The sequence below is a fragment of the Mus pahari genome, chromosome 3 (assembly GCF_900095145.1).
Source record: "Mus pahari chromosome 3, PAHARI_EIJ_v1.1, whole genome shotgun sequence".
Classification (NCBI taxonomy): Eukaryota; Metazoa; Chordata; class Mammalia; order Rodentia; family Muridae; genus Mus; species Mus pahari.
In genome coordinates, this window is record NC_034592.1 from 77,564,577 (window position 1) to 77,584,617 (window position 20,041).

At 49.9% G+C, this 20,041-nt stretch overlaps 1 protein-coding gene across 2 annotated transcripts in view; it reads right to left on the bottom strand.

The window, feature by feature from the left end:
- The window catches only part of Cry2 (cryptochrome circadian regulator 2), a 29,398-nt gene extending 11,825 nt beyond the window's left edge, over nt 1-17,573 (bottom strand). The window contains exons 1-6 of one of the 2 annotated variants that reach the window (XM_021192382.1): nt 17,284-17,573; nt 10,350-10,458; nt 7,995-8,137; nt 6,132-6,316; nt 5,429-5,517; nt 918-1,058 (exon numbers count right to left, since the gene is read on the bottom strand). In XM_021192382.1, coding sequence (XP_021048041.1) covers nt 918-1,058; nt 5,429-5,517; nt 6,132-6,316; nt 7,995-8,137; nt 10,350-10,458; nt 17,284-17,495 — 879 coding nt within the window. In that variant the 5' untranslated portion in view covers nt 17,496-17,573. The remainder of the gene's footprint in view (nt 1-917; nt 1,059-5,428; nt 5,518-6,131; nt 6,317-7,994; nt 8,138-10,349; nt 10,459-17,283) is intronic. The other variant, XM_029536542.1, reaches the window with a different exon arrangement.
- Nucleotides 17,574-20,041: the final 2,468 nt, after the last annotated feature.

Sequence of the window (20,041 nt, forward strand, 5' to 3'; positions counted from 1 at the left end):
CTCTCTCTCTCTCTCTCTCTCTCTCCAGGATTGCTCTGTGTAGTCCTGGCTGTCCTGGAACTCACTCTGTAAACCAGGCTGGCCTTGAACTAAGAAATCCACCTGTCTCTTTTTCCTCCTTTTCATTAGTTTTGTTCAATTCAGGATTTTTTTGTTTTGTTTTTTGTTTGTTTGTTTGTTTCTTCTGTTTTTATAGATGTCTGTTTGTATTCTAGTGAGAAAGAGAAAGAAAGGCTGTTGACTTGAGTGGGCAGAACATAGGGAGAATCTAGGAGTCAGAGCATGGGAAGCTGTGATCAGAATACACTGTAAAATTGCAAAGTACTAAGTCTGGATTTTGGTTAAATAATGTATAAACACCCGTCTGAGACATGAACGGATTAGGTTGGGCTCTACACAAACCCTCAAAGCTACCCCATCCCATGAAGCTGACACTGGCCGGGCTAGAGAGAGCAACACAAAAAATCCAAGGCACAGTGTGAGCTAAGGCGCGTCTCCGTGGAATGCTCTGACAGCCTACGGGCTGCATGGCGCGGTCCTGTATGCAGCCCTCCAGGACAGCCCTGGACTCCCCTTAGACTTCAGTCCCAGCTCCAGTGACGGCAGCTGTGCCTGTCTTATGACGCCTCTGGCTGAGACGCCCACTTCCCACCCCAGGTCCCTTCACTTATCAGCTGTTAGTGGATATACCAGCTCCGAAGCCCAGCTCTTCTGTCTCCAGAACCACAGAAGAAGCTGGGTCATTCACATCAGCGACTCAGTTGTGCCCAGCTGTCACCTCTAGGAAACCAACCACCTCTGGCTTCTCCAGAACTCTCACAGCCCAGACCCAAAGCCAAAGAGAAGGGGCCTTGTCTCGGATGACTGGCAACAAGTGCTGTGCCTGGGCGTGACCGTGCGTGCGCCCCGCACCTCACCTTCTTGTATAGGTCCCACAGGCGGTAGTAGAAGAGGCGGCAGGAGAGGCATCCAAAGCGCAGGTAGGGGCTGAGGCCCGTGGGGCTGGCCAGCAAGGAATTGGCATTCATCCGAGGTCTCTCATAGTTGGCAACCCAGGCCTGCAGGAGAGAGGTGACAGGAGGTCAGGACTGATGTGACAAAGTGAGGTTTCTTCATCTAAGGTGAAACAAAACAAAACAAAACAAAACAAAGCCAAAGAAAGGTCCTAGAACCAGGCCTGCAGCACTGTGTGCATCCCTCTTCTGCCTGGGGACTCTAGGAAAGAGAGATGGCCATGTTCTTGTCCTGACTTCATGTTCAGTCTGTGGGACGACTGTGAATGACTTATTTAGCTTCTTAGCTATTTAATGAGAACATTCCCCATCTCTGGGGAGTAACTGAAGTAGGAAAGAACACTGAGAACACGGAAAAAGCTCTGCAGTAACACAGAAGGTGGGAAGGCTTATACCTGACAGAAAACAGTGCTCCTAGCTTGGTCACCAGAAGCCTAAGGCTGCCACCGCAGGATCTTCACATCATTGTTAAACAACACAGGAAACTCTCAAAGTTCCAAAGACCAACAGATCCACTCACTTCTGGGGCCTCTTGTCGTCCATTACTGGCCGCTTTACTGCTCTGCTTTTCAGAGACACCATTCTGAGGAGGATTCTCACTAGACTGTAAGAATACTCAGAATATCAATTATGCTATCATCTTCTACAAATAGAGTAACTGGGATCAAAATACTTCTGTGACTTTCTTGGGGTCAGGGCCCTGGTAAGAGACAAGTTGCAGAGAGCCTGGGAGTCTCACTTTAGTCTCCAGTCTCCATGTTACCATCTCTGTCCTGACACCTTTCCTTCCTGCCCACTCCAGTACCTCCCTGTCTCACTTCAGGTGTCCTTCATTCCTGTGGCAAGCAGGCCAAGGGCAGCTTATGAAAATCCTTACCCTTCCTCGCTAGTTGGGGATAAATCCTCAACTTTCAGAGACCCAGTATCATTGATAAGCTCTCCAGCACCTTCTTCTCTCAGAATGAAAGTGAGGATGTAGCTGCTCCAAGGTACGATGGAGAAGGATGTTATTGTGGATAGGAGGGAAAGTTCATCCAGAGGCATCTGGAAGAGTCCAGGCTGAACAGGGCCATGGGAGGAGAGGGGAGGGCCGGAGGAGAGCAAGAAAAGAGGAGAGGACAAGTGGACCAAAAGAGGAGCTGAAGTCCAAGAGGCCAAGAGAGAACACAGCCGAAATGGCTGGATCATATTGGAATCAGAAGCTGGGGGAAGGGAATCCCAGCCCTGGGTCTGGAGAGGTTTAGGGTGGGGGTGGGGTGAAAAGTACCAGGAGGAGCCAAAGCATTGAGGGAGTTGTCCCAGGTTTCTTTGGGGTCTGACACTCTCCCCTAACAGGTTCCATGCCAAGACTATGAAATAATGATATCATTTCTCCTACTCTACAAACCAAACAAATGACAAGCAAGTCATAGGGCTTGTGATAGCCAGTGGACCTCTTGCACCAGGCCCTGTCCTCTACAGCCAACCTGTGTCCACCATCCTCTCACCTCCACTTTCCATCTACCTAGGCTCTGCTGTTTGACTCTGCTGGTGCTGCGCTGACCCCAGGCACTGCTGCCCTTGGATTCTGGGTGCTCTCCCCAGCAATCAGCTTGCTGTTCACGGCCCCCATCTGTCTCCAACCCACAGGTCTCTCTGGACCACTCATGTGCTGCACCTGCTAGCTGCTATTCACTTTAGGTCAGTTGCTCTCAACCACAGAACAACCCTTTCACAGGGCTCACATATCAGATATCCACATCATGATTCATAGCAGTAGCAAAGTTACAGTTAGAGTAGCAATGAAAATAATGTTCTGGTTGGGGTCAGCACAACATGAGAACCTGTATTAAGGAGACACAGCTTTAAGGTTGATAAGCACTGCCCTGGGTCCTCTGTAAGGTCCATCTCTTCTCCATCCCTCCAGTGTTCCAGCCCCAGGCTCTGTCCTTGGCCCAGGCCCATCTTTTGGCTGGGTCCACCTGGATGCAGAACTTGCTCTGTTGCTTAAGCTCGCTCCTGTGCTGGGCTCTTCACTGAGAGGGTGACTTTATTCACTTCACTGCCAGCCCCTTCCTCGTCACCACGTCCTCAATGTTCCACCTAACGCTCTCTATGTGCTTTCCAGCCACTGCTGCTAAGATAAAATGTAGCCTGGACTGTGCAGACAACCTCCTCTAGTGTACTGTCCACACTGGGAACGGAGTGTCTGGGCTGCCGAGAGGACTAAGGAGGGGACACGACAGTTCACACCTCTCTGGCCTCTCTGGCCACAGTTCCTCAAGCCTTGGCAGATGTGGTTCTCTCTGCTGCTTCTCTCCCCTGCACCTTAAGTGTCTCTCATCAGACACTGGGTACTTCTGCCAGGACATCTCCTTGTTCCCCCGACCCTTAACCCTGCAGTTTCAAGCTTTATAAAACACTTTATCTTCTTTTTCTCTGTGTGTACATGTGTGCAGGTGTGGAGGTCAGGGGAGACACTGGGTGTCTTCCTTGTTTTCTTACTTTTTTTTTTTTTTTTTTTTTTGGTTTTTTCGAGACAGGGTTTCTCTGTGTAGCCCTGGCTGTCCTGGAACTCACTTTGTAGACCAGGCTGGCCTCAAACCCAGAAATCCACCTGTCTCTGCCTCCCAAGTGCTGGGCATTAAAGGTGTGCGCCACCACCACCTGGCTCTGTTTTCTTACCCTTTTCCTTGAGCCAAACACTCTGCTAGAACTTGGAGCTCGTTTGTATGTTTTTGGGGGAGGGATAGATTGTGGCAACCTTTCCTGTAAGAAGTTACAGGTGTGTGAGATCACAACTGGCCTTCTCTTTTCCTTTTTTGGCCAAAGTTAATTTTCCATCTATTTTAAAGTATGTGACTAGCTGTGTATGTGGATGCGAGGGTCTGAACTCAGTGCTCTTGCCTGTGAAACAAGCATCCTCCTCTGAGCCACCTCTCCAGGCTCCGTCTTTTTTATCTTAAGTGAAACAGACACAGAGACACACAAACGTGCAGCTTCATAAATTCTTCTAAAGGCAATACCCAGGTGAATTCCGGGAACAGGACCTTGCCGGTCACCCAGTCTGTGCTCAGTCCTCACCAATCTCCTCCCACCCCCTGGTGACGCCAGCCCCAGCTTCTGTAATTATTACATTTTGAGATGTTTATATTTTTTTCTGCTTTTGCAAAGTGTGTTTGGAGCCACCTCATTCTTCCACAACTATTCTTGGATTTCTGTGTACCTGCTTGTGCCCTCTACCACCCAAATGTGCACCCTCGGCCCTAGAGCTTAGCCTTAGCCATAGAAGAAGTATTATTTATATCAAGTTTCTCCTAAGCATATATATCCTCTCTGGCACCTCTTCCTTTTCCTTCTGATGTCTGGAAGGACACAGGGACATAGCTCTTGACTCCCAGCCTCGTCTTTCACTGGAGGAACTTGTTTTACCTTCAGCTGAGAGAAATATCTGGATGGGAATATTCAGTCTGCTGAGCTGGGAGAGGCTGGGAATGTCACCATAGCCTCCAGTGCTGGCTGGCCACTCCTGAGGCTGGGAAATCATTCTTCCTTAGCAGACTGCCTTGGGCCCTTGATCCATTGCTAGTACCTAGCTGCTGGCAAAAGACCTTGTCACTTGAATGGGGACAGAAAAAGCTGTGCTTTTAAGGGACAGACTACAGAGAGACTGCAGGGTCAGGGAATTTGGAAGCAGGAGTCCTCAAGTCCATGGATCCTGCTCTCCTTCTCTGGTCATAGGGGGTGAGGACCACAGACGCTGTGGAATGGTGCCTCTGGGCCTCGGCCTCTCCCTCTTGCTGATTCCCACTGCACAGAAGGTAGGCCACTTGCTATCTGGATCTAAGCAAATAGGAAATAAAGCTATGGAAGAAACCGAAAGAGATGGGGAGGGGGACCCCTGACACCCAATAACTGACCTGATGGGTTTGACCAACTCAACAGTGTTATTGCTTCCTTTGAGACAGTCTCACCCTGTAGCCCACTCTGGCCTGGAACTTAAAGCAATCCTTTCGCCTCGGCCCTCTTCAATATTGAGATTACAGGCATGCATCAAGCCTGGTTGGCTGCCCTTTCCATAAGCAAAAGCTGTCCACAGAAGAAAGTCAGTCTGGTGCCAACTATGTGATCATGTGGAATTGCACCTCCCTACACTGCTAACCAATGGTGTGACCTCAGGCAGGTTACTCAACCTCTCAGCCCAGGTTTATAATCTGTCAGATGGAGAGCCTAGTATCTGCCTGCTGGACAGACAAAGGGAGATGATGCAGTCAGGCACATAGGCCAGCGGCCAGCACAGGATGGACTTTCCAACTGGGAGCTGCTGTTAATTCTGCCATCAGGAAGAATTTTTAGTTTTCAGCCCTTCAGACACGAGAGACTCTAAGGGAAAGGAACCCGACCCACATCCCTGTGGTCCAGAAACAGGGCCATACCTTCCGTTCCAAGTGCTTGTCCAGGCGGGCCAGAGCTTCTGTCTCTCCTCCTTGCCAAACAGCTGGGCCAAGTCCTTCCGTGGGGAATCCTACAAAAGGAACGGTAGGCTGTAGCACTGCAGGTCAGGTCACCTCAGAAACAGCTCAGTACACACCTTTAAGGTGATTCACAATTATAAAAATGATCATTTCCACTATTCAGACTGATCTGTTCTTTAGATGGAACCACAGACCTTGGACTTGGTGCTATGAGGACTGAGAAAACCCTTCAAGGGCAGAAGGCTAGCTTTACTCAGATCAGAAGATGGTGTGGGCAGGAGGAGGGAGGCAGGAAGGTGGGCTGGATACCGAAAGCCTGGATTAGTTATCCTAGTGAGGAAGTCCACTGACCAGCACTAGACAGTGCCTCTACTGATGGAGCGAGGGAACTACAGAAAAGAGGCTTCAGCGACAAACAGCAGCCGCCTGGCCGGGCACAGGCAGTTCAGTGGTCATGGTGGTGGACAGCAGCAGCCTTTCCTGGTTTTCCTTTCTCTTTGCCTTTTAAGATAAGGTCATGTAGTCCAGGGTGGCCTGTTCCTCCTGCCTCTGTCACTCAGTTCAGAGATTACAGGCGTGTGCCACTTGGCCAGTATTTTCTAGCTTTTGACAAGGAAACCACAGGAAGCAGCGGCCTGTGTGGTGTGCTGCAGGGCACACTCACCCAGTTCCTCTAGGGAAGGCACGCCATAGGTGTCATCATGGTTCTCCTGGATCTCAGCCCTGCAGCTCTCCATCTGCTGGCTGCTCACAGCCACCGTGGGCTTCTTGGGCAGCTCCATGCGGCTGATGAGGGCCTGAAAGCGCTTGTAGGTAAGGGGTGGTTTCTGCCCATTCAGTTCGATGATTCTGGGGAGCCCAAAGCAAATCTGAAGTCACTCCCGAGACCCTTTATTTTGGGGTCCCTGACCACCCCCAAAAAAGAGCACAAAACTCAAGAAGTTCTGAGGGTCGCTCTCCTCATCACCTCATGGTCCCATCCCTGAGTAGGAAGGGGGCACAGGGGAGGCTGTATCTCCATTTTACCGAGAGGGAAAATGAAGCCCAGAGAGCTGGAACAGGAGCCTCAGGTAATGGAGCAAGGCAGGGCCAGAGCTGGGACTCAATTCCAGGTTCCCTGGTGTCCACGTGGAGCCGCCTAGAGACAGAGACTGACCGTATCTCTCTAATCAGACAGAAAAACCCCATGGGCCTCTGGGCACCTGTCTGACCACACCAAGGGCTTCTCTCTACACCATTTCAAGCCTCTGAGGGATGTACAGTGAGGGGTATAACATGCTTTCTTGGAGGATCATTGTCCTGTTAGCCCTGTTCACTAGAGCAGAGATGTAAAGGCCAGCTGATGCTCCCTCAGTCAGAGTCTGGGGCTATGACTTAGCAACAGTAAACAGCAACAGTATAAGAGTGCTGCAGGGGCTGGTGAGATGGCTCAGTGGTTAAGAGCGCCGACTGCTCTTCCAAAGGTCCTGAGTTCAAATCCCAGCAACCACATGGTGGCTCACAACCATCTGTAATGAAATCTGATGCCCTCTTCTGGAGTGTCTGAAGACAGCTACAGTGTACTTACATATAATAAACAAGTAAATATTTTTTTTTTTAAAAAAAAAAAAGAGTGCTGCAGTGTGCCAAGTACTTCTCATAAGCAAGAAGGAAAGGCAGGGCACTGGAGAGATGGGCTCACTGCATCTGTGAGGATAAGTTTTGATCGTTTGTAGCCAGATTCCTAGGCTCTCACTGGCCAAGAAGGATCTTATGCAAGGCCTGCCTGTCGGGGTGAGTTCATTTCCCAGTTTGTTCTCCCTGTGCTGCCCCCATTAGCTCAGATAGGAAGGAGCTAGCTGCTGCCTCTGCAGTCCCTTCCCTCCCCTGGCACGTGGCAGGGGAGGGTTCCACACCAAGCCTCTCTTCCTGAGGGCTTGGCTCACGTGCACAGCTGTGTGACCCAGCCTCCTGGCAGCCAGCCCTTGGTTGGGAGGAGGGCAGGGAGCAGCAGCAGCTACAGAGGGTGGCATCGCCAGTAGGGAAGGGGAGACAAAAGCCCAAAGGTTGGCCCCTGGGGAAGGTTGCCAGCACCCTGCAGGGGTCTCTAGAGCCCCCAAACACTATCAGAATGGACGGCCCGGAAACCCAGATAGGCCAAGCAGACCCGGGATCATCCTCAAGAGGAAACTAGGTCTGAGAGAACAGAGGCCTGCTGGTAGGAGTCTGATGGGGTCTGCCAAGGTTAGGGTTCTGTAGTTTGGGAGCACAACAGAGGGCGGGGAACATGAAGCTCTGTGAGCCAATGACAGATCTATGAAGACTGTGTGGAGACAGAGTCCCCTGCTTCCATAGCCTGGGCCTAACCAAGCCTCTTTGTTATCCCAATCGGGTAACCTCTTGGTGACTCCTTTAAGCCCCCAACTCTGGCCCATTATTGTCCAGTTCAGTTAGCCCTCTTGCTGAACTGGTCCAAGTTCCACTTAGGAGAAGCCCCAGTCCCCAATCTTCACTATGGGCAACCTTACCGAGAGCCCCCGTGTCTTACCTGTCTAGGTCATAGAGGGTGTGAGAGTTCTCAGTCACCACCTCCACACCAGCCTCCTTGGCCATCTTCATAATGGCTGCGTCCCGTTCTTTCCCAAAGGGTTCAGAGTCATATTCAAAGGTCAAACGGGTCACCCCCCATTCCTGCACAGAGATAATCTGTTATGCTTGGTTCAAGAAGAGGGACCTGGGTACTCAGCTTCTCTCTGGGAGTGAGCAGGGCTAACCTTGAGCTGTGTTAGAATAGCTATAGAACAAAGACAGGGCCTGGACAATAGTTTAAATCAGAAAGCAAAGAGCAGGAGCCCCGGCAAGTGTAGAGCTGTCAGCCAGGATTGGGAGGCCAAGCGCACTTCGGTGGTGGAGTCAACAGAAAGGCCCAGTGTTCACTGTAGCCTTGAAGTGGGGGAACGAGGCTATAAATACAATGTTCCCAGGGGAGCCCTCAGCCCACAGAGAGGCACTGACTCACAGTGGAAATGGGACACACACACACACACACACACACACACACACACACTCTCCAGCCTGCTCTGCAGCCTTTCCCAGGTCTCCTCAGACTCTACAAACTTGTGGCCTAGTTTTCCTGGCAGACTTGTGCTATGTAAGGTGTCTTAATGGTTTCCACAGCAACACTCCCTAGGCCAGAAGCAAACAGAGCTAATGGCTTTCAGAGCTGGAGAAGGAGGCACTATCCTGAGTCCAGAGAAAACAAACTGGAGGGGCTACAGGTTGTGAAAAGGGGAATTTTTTTTTTTCCTGAGCTTTCTGTTACTTCGGTCTCCTAGCAACACCAGGAGAAAGCGGACCTGGTGAAAGCTATCTAGACAAGCCATAGAAAGCTCTATAGCACGTAACTAGCAAGACGGAAGCAATCTAACCAGTCTGTGGTCACAGTCCCTTACAGCTTTGGACCACTGGTCACTATCCTAATTCAGGCTTGCCCAGGGGAGTGAGTTCTTAGCAGGGTGGATATCCAGCTCATCTACATCCCAATGCACTACATATTTATTTAGCCTTTACTGTGCTGAGTGGTTACTCATATAACCCTGTGAATAAGAAGATTCTCATTAAATGACAGCCCCCACTCTGTGAGGGTGATTCTCCTGTGCCTTGTCCTGTTCCTATGACAGCACTCGTCATAGGCAGTGAAGCTGCCCATCACTGTGTGAACTGTTCACACTGTTTTGCCATCACTGTGTGAACGCAGAGTAGAAATCGCGCTGGGTTGTACAAGCATTGCTATCGCCCTATCAGCCAGTACGGGGCCTTATGCTAGTAAAGGCTCAATGAATATGCGGTGAGTGACTCAGTGAACAGCGAAGGCATCTACAGTTCTGAGCTACAGACCATTTGGCCTCTGAGCTCCTGGGAGAGAGGAGCAATGTGGAGGGACAGGAATGACAAAATCTTTTCTATTACCATTGTTTTGGTTTTATTGTTCTGGGGATGGGACCAGGGCCTCATGCATACTAGGCAAGTACTCTACCACTGAGCCACAGGCACAGCCTAACAAAGGCATGTACAGGGTATGCCAGGGAAATGCACAGTTCTATGTCAGAGAGCCCAAGAAAGCTTCCTTACCTGTGAACCGGGGACAGCAGAGCCCACCCCTCCGGGCTGGGGGGGGAGTGTTAGCACATGGTAGCAGTTGGAACACGACTCAGTCAGCCCTGGGAGAGGCTAAGGATGAGTGTCCATGGGTGTGTGCAGAATTATGGGGGGGGGGGCACACTGTGACGCTATTTTCTTAGATTTTTCATATAGCACTTGGAGTGCTACTGAGGATGAAGGAGAATGGTCTAGAGAACTTTTGTCTCTGATTGGGCCTTAAAACATGCATTTTAAAGAGGCATAAGGAAATGGGTTTGCCTCCAGTATGGCCCCAGAATGAAGATTTTATTCATTGCTTACCACAGGAAAACAAGGATGGCTCCCTCAAATGCCTGACTGACTTTTTCCTTAATAAGCAGATCAAGATGAGGTGGCCAGCACCCCTTGTTAGACAGGAAACCCCACCCTCAAAGTTTTGGCAGGAACAAGCTCTAATGAAACATACTGGCTTGAGCCAAGGAACCAGGAGGAAGCCAGCGGCAGCAGGGTGGAAGGAGTCACGCTCTGCGTGTCTGGGCTGAGCTGGGATATTTCCAGCACGACACTGATTTTACAGAATTTTTTTCCCTTCAGTTTCCACCCTGCTGGCAAATTTACCAGCTGTCTCTGCTTCTGACCTCCCTAGCAGCCATTTTAGTGGCCAGACAGGCACCAGTATTTCCATTTTGCCAGCCAGAACAGCATTTCACTCTGTGGGGAGATGCTAAGCAGCAGAAGGTCCCTCTCAGCCCTCAATGCTCACCTTGAACAGCCTTGGGAACACATCAGCTGGCTGTCCCCGGACTACAAACAGACGGGAATTCAGCTTTCTTAAGCTTGTGTCCAGATCTTCTAGAGATTGTAGTAGGAACCTGCAGATTTCACAAAGACCTCATTATTAGCATGGCTAGGGTGGAGGTGGTAAACCATCTCTCTCTCTCTCTCTCTCTCTCTCTCTCTCTCTCTCTCTCTCTCACACACACACACACACACACACACACACACACACACACTCTTTCTTAACAAAGCCACTGTGTGTGCAGGGCTGGGGCTAACCACACCCGCGAGCTGTGGGATAGGAGGCAGTTGGCCTCTTTACTTGCTTTCTCATCCATGCCATGGAATTGACAGTAGAGCCTGTAGACTCGCTAAGACGTTACCTCATGAAATCGCTAAGAAATAAAATCAGAGAGTGCAAGGAAAACCCTAGGCACGGAACCCACATGATCCCTGTGAGCGGCTCTTGGTGCTGTTTTACATGTCTGCTAAATACTAAAGTCACAACAACAGGCTGGGTGGCCCTGAAGGTTTGTTTGGTAGCTCACTGTCCATGCCTCCCGTGCGTGACCCACAGTCCCTTGAGCCTCAAGCACGGTATACTTGTTTATCTACTGATGTAGTTCAAACTCCCAGTGACAAATGGGTACTGAGTACACTATCATCCCTTGCTTTCCCAAGTCAACCACGGTCATCAGTTTGACTATGGATCTATTCTAATTCCTAAGTACTTTCATAATTTGACTCCCTCAACACAGTTTGAAGGAAACTGAACTATCCCCATTTTGCAGACAAAGAAACTGACAAGAGAGGTTAGGGAATTTACCAAAGCAGATACTATTAGGTGACTGAGCTGGCATAGTGGCCCAGGCAGACCAGACTCTAAAAGCCTTGTTTGTTTTCAGTGGTCCATTCTAAACACTTCAGTCAAGGGCTGAGAGTCTCCTGAGCCTGGAACACAAGCCTCACCCAGACAGTCTAGCCACATGCCTATCTTCCTCCTCAGGACCCAAGCCTGAACAGGCCAAGCTTCTCATGTCAGGTTTCCTCCACAGAACCTGCTGTCGATCCCTGAGCTACATTCCCCGACTACTGGAGGTTTACAGAAGCCTTGAGGGTGCCAATCAGAACTAGGCCCCGCCTGCTGCCTCTGACGTACATAAAATGACATAATCCCAAGTCCAATGCTGTAGACCCACATTCCAGTAGAAGCCCAGCCCAGAGCATCACTGAGCTAAAGAGCACGTAGGCTTACCCAAGGGGTTGAGACAGGAGGCTGACAGCCTAAAGGTTGCTCTGAGAGCTCCTCAAGTTCTTCTGCAGTGAAATTTCTGATTTAGAAAACCTGACACACTTTAAATGTTAAGCCTGCTTAAATTTGGATTTGCAAGCCTGCTTAAATTGGTCTTGGGGGGTTGGGAAAGCACCTTGCTGCTCATCCCTAACACACACACACAATAAAAATAAAGAAGACTCAGGGGAACAGATAGCCCCAGTCACCTGAAAGAGGAGGCTCTTCTAGGCACAACTCCACACCTCAAGGCAGAGCTTCTTCCCATCAGAAGATGCTAATCTGTCCCAGCCATAAGGGTCTTTACCCTCACAACTCACCACGCCTCAGAGACCTTCAATGTGCAGTTATTAAGGCTGAAATGCCCAGGTAGTATAGATCCCAGGGTATGCTGTCGCAATCTGTTTTCTACGCACCTTTATTTTTAGAACTCATTTCCTAACGGAGAGCTTCCAGCAGCATCTCTCCAGGAGAGATGAATACCCTTGTCTTCTCTGACAGGAAACAGAAGGTAAAGTCTATAGCTAGCAACAAAACAATGCTGCAATTCACAATGGCAACAGCCACATTTACTAAGCACTCCCTGAGCATGGCTCTGTTGTCCCACTTGCTTTGCATGTATTATTTAATTATCAAACAACCCTGTCCCTGGATGTCCCCGTTTTATGGATGAAGAAACTGACATTCAAAGATTAAGTAACTTCTCCAACATAATATATGTAGTAACTGGCCAGAACTAGGAGCCCTGGGACCCTACAGCTCAGCGTTCACTCTCAGCCGCCAGGCTCCTGGGCCTCAGCCGTGAGTATACTCACCACTCTGAGCAACACACACTTGAGGTGGGTGATACTGCCTAGGGGTCAGCTCTTAGAGTACCCAAGCTCAATTAAAGGCTAACATCTTTTCTGCAGATCTTTGCTCCCCAAAATTGTAGTGTGAGGAGCCCTAGCTGTGCATGATCAGAAACTTGCTAGAATACACATACACTCTTGGGCTCCATCCTGGACTGCTATGACCAGAATTTTCCTGGGAATTCACTTGTTCATGAGTATTCAAGAAGCTCCACTGTGGCACTTCAACTTGACCTCAATATTGGTACTCTGCACATTTTTGTTTCAACTTTGCTTCTACTGGGTTCTACTCCAACCCCATCAGATAAGGCAATTAAGAGACATTTAACTAGTGGGGTGGTGGTGGCCCTTGCCTTTAATCCCAGCCCTTGGGAGGCAGAAGCAGGCAGATCTCTAGGAGTTGGAGGCCAGCATGATCTATAGAGTGAGGTCCAGGACAGACAAGCTACAGTGAAACCATCTCAGGCCATAACCACCACCAAGAAGAGGAAATGCTGAGCTACTCCCACCAACCATGGTCCCCAGGATGGACCAGAACAGCTTCCCAGGCAGGAGGCAACAGGAAGGAGACAGGGAGAGCCCCCAGGCAGCCACAGACAGGGAGGCCACTGCCATGACATCACCTTTTGTATTTGCTAGGTGATAACTCTGCAAAACACCAAAAGAACTGGAGCTCGCTGCTCCTAGAGAGGGCCCACCAGCCAGGCCTAGGCTGCCATAACCAGGGAGAACTGGCCTTTCCCTCTGTGCTCCCTTCCAGCCCTCCTCTGCACATGCTCACATCTAAACGGGTGAGCACTGGAAGGGCTGGTGTTGGGCTCACGGGGCCAAAATGCAGAGCCCAGCCCCTGAGGGCGCAGTCACAGACCCTAAGGGTGCGGTCAGAGCTCCACCTTTTGAATAGCCTTGCACCAGAATTTCCTAAGTTCCCTGGAGCTAGGTAAGACAGAACTGGAGAAAACCAAACTGGGATTTCCAAAACTACAGGGAAAGCTGTCATCCAACAACTCTAGGAGGCGACCCCTTCAGGACAAGTGAGTTCCATATTTCTACTCGGGGAGATCTTTTCTGGGGACAGAAGTGGCTGTGTTGAGAAACACTTGGTTTATCTGTTAATGGAGTGAAAGGTAGGAGTGGGTGGGTGGGGTAGCGAAGTCTTCGGGTTCAGATGTCCTTGACCAAATTCTTCTGCTTCAAGCAAGCTTATCTAACCATAACAATATTATAAACTGGCAGACTGGTGACAGGATATTAATAGACAGAAATTCACTCCCAAGAAATTAAGAGTTTAAGTCCCACCAAAAGGAATACTCCAATCCCACAGTCTACAGCAGAGACTGGTTCCTAAATCTCATTCAAACAGAAATAGAGATTTTATTTTTTTTTTCTTTTGCAGGGTGCTTAATTTTAAACAGTGTGCGATCAAAGTTGTTTACCCCCCTTGGACAACTGGAAATGTGCTCTTGGCTTACAGAACAGTGAAGCCTCTTGCTAGAGCTACAGTGTGAATAGCTTAATAGCTCAAGGAACACCAGTCTCTATACTAGCAACTACTGGTCCCAACTCCCCACTGACCGAGTCCCCAGGCCACCCTCTTCGATGGTGCAGCTGTCCAGCTGCATTCAAGTACTGGATGACAAGAGTCCCCATCCTATATCATTGGCTAACTTTTGAGAGAAATGGCTAAGAGAGAAGACACTTCTACTAACTCCCTCTGTTCTGGAAGTTCCTAAAAAAGATGCAGCATAGAGCCAGAGACAAAATGATTTCAACAGAGTAGGAGGAGAATTCTGGCTGACATCTAAGCTGTGACAGAGAGAAGGAAATTAACACTGGATCGAGCCTGACCCATTTTTAAAATCTAGATGCCATTCACAGCTGCCTTTTGTTTTGGTCTTGCCTGCAGCACCTCCTTTCCAGATACAGCAAATTTGGGAAAGGAAGGACAGAGGAAAATGGCGAAAGATGCTAGAAAAACATTCCTGGGAGCCACAGAGCTGGAAGTGGTCCATAGACTTCCTATTATCTCTAAGGCAATGGGTATAACAGCCTGCTTCTATGCCTACATGCACATACACACACACACACATACACACACACACACACACACACACGCACGCNCACACACACACACACACACACACACACACACACGCACGCGCACACACACACACACACACACACACACACACACACGCACGCACATGCACACGCACACGCGCGTGCACATGCACATTTTTTCCTGGTTGCCTTTCTCTTTAACACTGTGGCTATTTTAACCAGATTCCATCTGCAGGGAGGCAGTCAGTGTAACAGAGGTGACAGAATCAGATCTCCCACTGCTGCCAGATGGGCCCCACCCTTCTAGAGAGACGTTTCAGAGTAGGTTGCTGAAGCAGTAGGGGGCAGGGCCATTATGCCGCAGCACCATTCTCTTAGACTATTCCCAAGCTCAGAAGCAGTGCCGGAAGATTACACATACTGTAGTTATGCAGAAATGTAGCTGAGGGGGGCGAGGCGGGGGAGGGGGGGAACTCCTCGCCTCCAACCCTGTGTACCAAATGGCATCCAGTCCCGCTCTCAAACCATTGGGAGCAAGGCAACGCTGCTGGAGCGAGCCTGCTGCCAGGCTCAGGAGCAGTTTCCATATTCGATCTGTTTTTGTTATTTCCCCTTGTCCTCCTAAATGCCAAAGCTAATTAGACTTCTGGTCAATGCACTGAAGCAACACACTCCTTGGGTTGTCTGGCTCGCTATAGTTCCTTAGTGCAGCACTTCTGAAGCTTGGCTGCAGCGGTCAAAAAACCAAGGCAACCTAGGGCAGGGCAACTGAATCAGAGAAGCAGAAACGGGGGAGGGGAGCCCAGGAAGCTTTCAAGGGTCCTTAAGTGATTCCAACGTGAAGCAAATATTAAAAACACATCTGTAGTTTGTGTCCCCTCACCCCCACCCCCATCTTTTCTGCTCATGGCATTTAGGCCTCCTCCATTTATGCTTGTTTGTCTTTCTCTACTCAGATGCAGGTCTCTGGAGGCCCTGGGAGCACAACGAGGCCCAAGGTTCACTGCCATGCTCGGCAGCGGCCTACCAGCTACAACCCCTGAAATCCCATTCTCAGTATCTGAATCCCCACATGACTTGAGATGTCACCCAAGCATCTGAGCTGCCTCGTTCCTTTTCTGCTTCATTCTCTCCAAAGTGCCACTACAAAAAGGTGACCCACAGAAATCAAAAAATAAAAAAACATAAAATCAAGTATACTGGAGTTCAATCTACTTTGTGAAGGGGGGGGGGAGGCTCTTTTATCTCCACTACCACAAAGGAGTAGGTGGCAGTCATAAACAGCGCTCCCCCAAATCCCAGTTAAAAAAAGAAACATCTTCATGGCAACAGAACAAATAAGAGTCAGATTCCATTGACTCTGCCCACATTGGCGCACTACCAAAAGGAAGGGGAGGGCAAAGTCTGAGGCCTGGTTTAATGTCCACAGCAGAGACGGTCATTTGCCGGTGTTTGTCAAATGCAACCTCCTATCTATGGAAACTGGAGACAGGATAATAGCCTTGTCTGCAAATGGCGTGGGCTGGCGCTCCACAGGACTAGCTGTAGCTGTTCCCTCTGTGTAAATGGGGCAGGAAGGGGAATTTAATAGGCGTGCTACTAGGAACACTTGCTCTCCTAGCGGGCAAACCCCTCTTGGAGAGGAAAGAGTGGACGCTGAGAGCCACGGTCTCCCGGGAACTACCTCACTCATCTATGCAACAAGGCCATAAGCAAACATCTCTCGTAACAAGGCAAACAAACCAATCTACTGCAGGAGGCCTTTAGACAGTGATGGGTACACGGTGTATCAAAACGTCTTGTTTCTGAATACTGGTTACAGAGAAAATACACCAGTTACCTATTTATTATGTCACAGCATGCTGGGAAAGGGTTCCGCCACCCTATCTTCATACTGTGCTCTTGTTTTCCCTTACCCTTACATCAGCTCCTAAAAGTCTCATCCGGAATGGCCCAGCTCTCCTAAAAACCACTTCATGACAACAGGCAGAAGGGTTGACAGGTGATGCAACCCTCTTTGAATATCTTTCTAGCAACGTTATAACTACAGAGGGATCCTCTCAGACGGGTTAGGGGACCTCTTGAGAGATTGCTCATTGGGTAAACGCACCCTGCTTTCCACCCTGGATCCATATGATGAATGAGAACCTGCAAGTCGCCCTTTTAACTCTATACACTGCCATGTCATGCGTGTCCTTTCCCAATAAATGTTAAAAAAAATTTTTTTTTAATGCGTTAAGAACACAAAAGTGCCATTACCCGATGATGCCCTTGGGGTCTTTTTAAAACTGGCTAAAGCTAAGCTAGGTTCCCTAATCACCACCACGGCTGTCTGTGAAGAGAGGTTACCCATGATGGGAAAAGGGGCGTGGGGGAGATTCAAACAAATCCGAGGCTTAGGGAAGCCTTGGGGGGGGGGAGTGGCAGCGAGGGGCTACTTCTCTTGAAGAAGGTTTTTCTCCGCCCCCACAGCACACCCCTAAAAGCCCAGTCCCCATTCTCCCAGGGACTGGCTGCAGGTCCTCCCGCATGTTGACTTCGCGTTTCTGACGAGAGTCTCGTCAGCATAGAGGGACCTCTGTCCCCCAGGCCACCCCGGAGTTCAGAGAGGGCCAAACTGGGCAAAAACGCTGTGTCAAGAGTGGCCGCAGGCTGGAGTTCCTGGGCCCAGGGGAGTCCGCTTAGTGTTGCCACCCCGCAGCATAGGGTCCCCTCACCTCCATCGGTTGATGCCCACAGACGAGGAGGCCGCGAACCACGGGTCGAGGATGTAGACGCAGCGCACACAGCGCGCCCCGCGCACGGCAGCTAGCAGCGCGGGGTTGTCGTGGAGCCGTAGTCCTTTGCGGAACCAGTGCACCGAGGACGCGCCGTCTGCGGCCATCGATTGCGCAGGGACCGTCGCTGCCACCACAGCAGCCGCCGCCATCGCCGCCAGGACTGGGTCTCGGCCTGCCGCTCCGCCCCTGACCACACCGTCGGGCCCGCCCAGCGCCCGCCCAGCGGCCTATGATGCAGCCGCTCCCTGGCATGGCTCCGCCCCAAGGTGTCTGGATCGTCTCTGTGATTGGGTGAAACTCGGTGGGACCCTCCCTCTGTTCCATTGGTCAGCAGCGTCGGCGCAGGCTCCGCCCCCTCACGTTCCCACCATGTGTGGTGCCGCTTGGTAGCCACCCGCCGGTGACGCAAGATGGCGCTGCGTCCGCCCCGCGTGGGCTGAGTCTGGAGGGACCTCGGATCTCCTACGTATTTCGCGTCCCCGGGAAAGACAGGGGTTGCGGTGACTCCGGCCGGTGGTTGACAGACCTGTTACCGGGCCTTTTCTTGCAGTTCGTTGTACTGTTCATATGCGGTGATTGCCTTACACAAACCGTCCTATTTTCTATTCTCATCTCATCCTGGTTACGTTCATTCCTTAAACACGAATAAAACAGATGCTTGTTAGTCTTACTATGCAGATGAAGTAAGCTTAGGGCGCCCCAGTTTGAATGCCTTGCGCAATACCATGAATCCAGTAAGATTCCACTCTGAATCTTCCGATTTCAAAGCTTCTGCTTTTAACCCACTTCCTCGCAGAGAATCTTGGTATTTGCATAAGAAAGGCATAAGGATGAAGGAGACGCCCTTGTATGGGCCGAAGTGGGTTTGGGAGAACAGGCAAAGGTTCCAGAGGATGTGGGTTGAGGCAGTAATTATGCCCTCAAATGAATTCATTTCTTTTACGTTCTGTTTAGTAGACACAGTGCAATTATTTTGCACAAAACTCTAAACTGGATTCTATGTGGGAATCAGAGACGGGCAGGGCAATATTCTCCTATCTCTCCTTTGGGAACCCTTTGATTCTTTAGAGACTCTGGCACAGGGTTTGCTGATTGAACAAGTGCAGCAACCATTGCACTTGGGCTAAGATGGGCTAGTTGGGGTGGAGGGCTGGAGCTATCCAGCAGAGAGCTGTTCCGATTTGCCCTTGTGTTGATCCTATGCCTAGACACCTTCCCCATCTTGGTATGAGCAATGAAAGGATCTAGAATTTAGTCAGCAAGTTAATGGCATTAATTGGCACCACTCTCTGACCACAGCGTCATTACGATCCTCTCATTTCCAGGGCTTTGGACATACTGTTCTCTCACATCAATCATGTGCCCCAGCCCACACCCTTGTGCCTCCTGTTTTCCCTGTGACAGATGTCATTTTCCAGTTTCCTGGGCCCAACCTGCACAGGGGCTCACCTCATTTGGTGTCTTCCCCCTACCCTCAGGTTTTAGCACATAGTACTGGAATTTTTAGCTATTGTATGTCAGCTCCTTCAGACTATAAGCCCTGGCATGCAGGGACCTTGGCAACAGTCAGTTACATTTCCCAGGTCTAGCTCAGTACTTGGCACTGAAGGATCATATGACTCAAACATAAGAGGCTTGCATTGGCCAGAGCCTTAGTCGTCAAAGTCTCTGCTTGACTCTCTCCTTTGAATGTCTTCTGCAAGTACTTGATGAATGAACTGATGTTCCCTATACTTTTCTTTAAATATTTGGTTTTTTTTTTTCATTTTTTTTTTATCTCATGGTTAGCTGTGTGTCTGCACACGAGTGTGTGCCCATGACCGCAAGTGTCTAGTGGACCCCGGAACAGAGTGTTTCTGGGGACTGGAGTTACAAGGCTGTTGCCAGCCTCCTGGTGTGGGTGCTGAGAAGTACCCCCAAGTCAGGTTCTCTGCAATGGAAGTACACAGTTAATCTCTGAACCATCTCTCTAGCGCCCCCTCTCTTTCTTTTGAGGTATTGTATGTTTTTCTCTTTTTTTTTTTCTATCTCCTTGGGTCCCCCTACAAGGAAAAGAACAGGGAGAATAAGGGTGGTCTGTTCACAAATGGCCATTCAGGGAATAAATTCTTCTCCTCTAAACTCCCATAATACTGTGTTTATAAACTGTGAGCTCTCTGCAGCCAGGGGCTGCTCTATCATGTTTATGAAGAAGCTGAACTCAAATTCTGCTTGCTTGTGTGTGGCCCTGGACAAGCTGGTTGACCTGTTGTTATTGTTTATTTTTATTATTTTATTTATGTGTATGTCTGTCAGTGGATGCCATCTGCATGTGGATGTCAGTGTGGCCAGAAGAGGGCATTGGATCTCCTGCAGCTGGGGCCTACGCGAGGTTCTGAGCCACCTAACGTGGGTGCTGGGATCTTCCTCTGGAAGTCTTACTTACTCTTCTATTGCATGGCAAACCAGCATGACCAAAGAAACTTATAAAGTATTTAATTTGGGGTTCGTGGTTCCAGAGAGCTCGAGTCTCTGGCCATCACGATGAGGAAAACGGGAGCAGGCAAGCAGGCACAGCTCTGGAGTAGTTGCAAGAGCTTACATCTGATCCACAAGCAGGAGGCAGAGGAGGCTCACTAACAATGGCTTTAGCTTCTGAAACACTAAAGCCCAACACCTCTTCCAACGGGGCCACACCTCCTAATCCTTCCCAGAC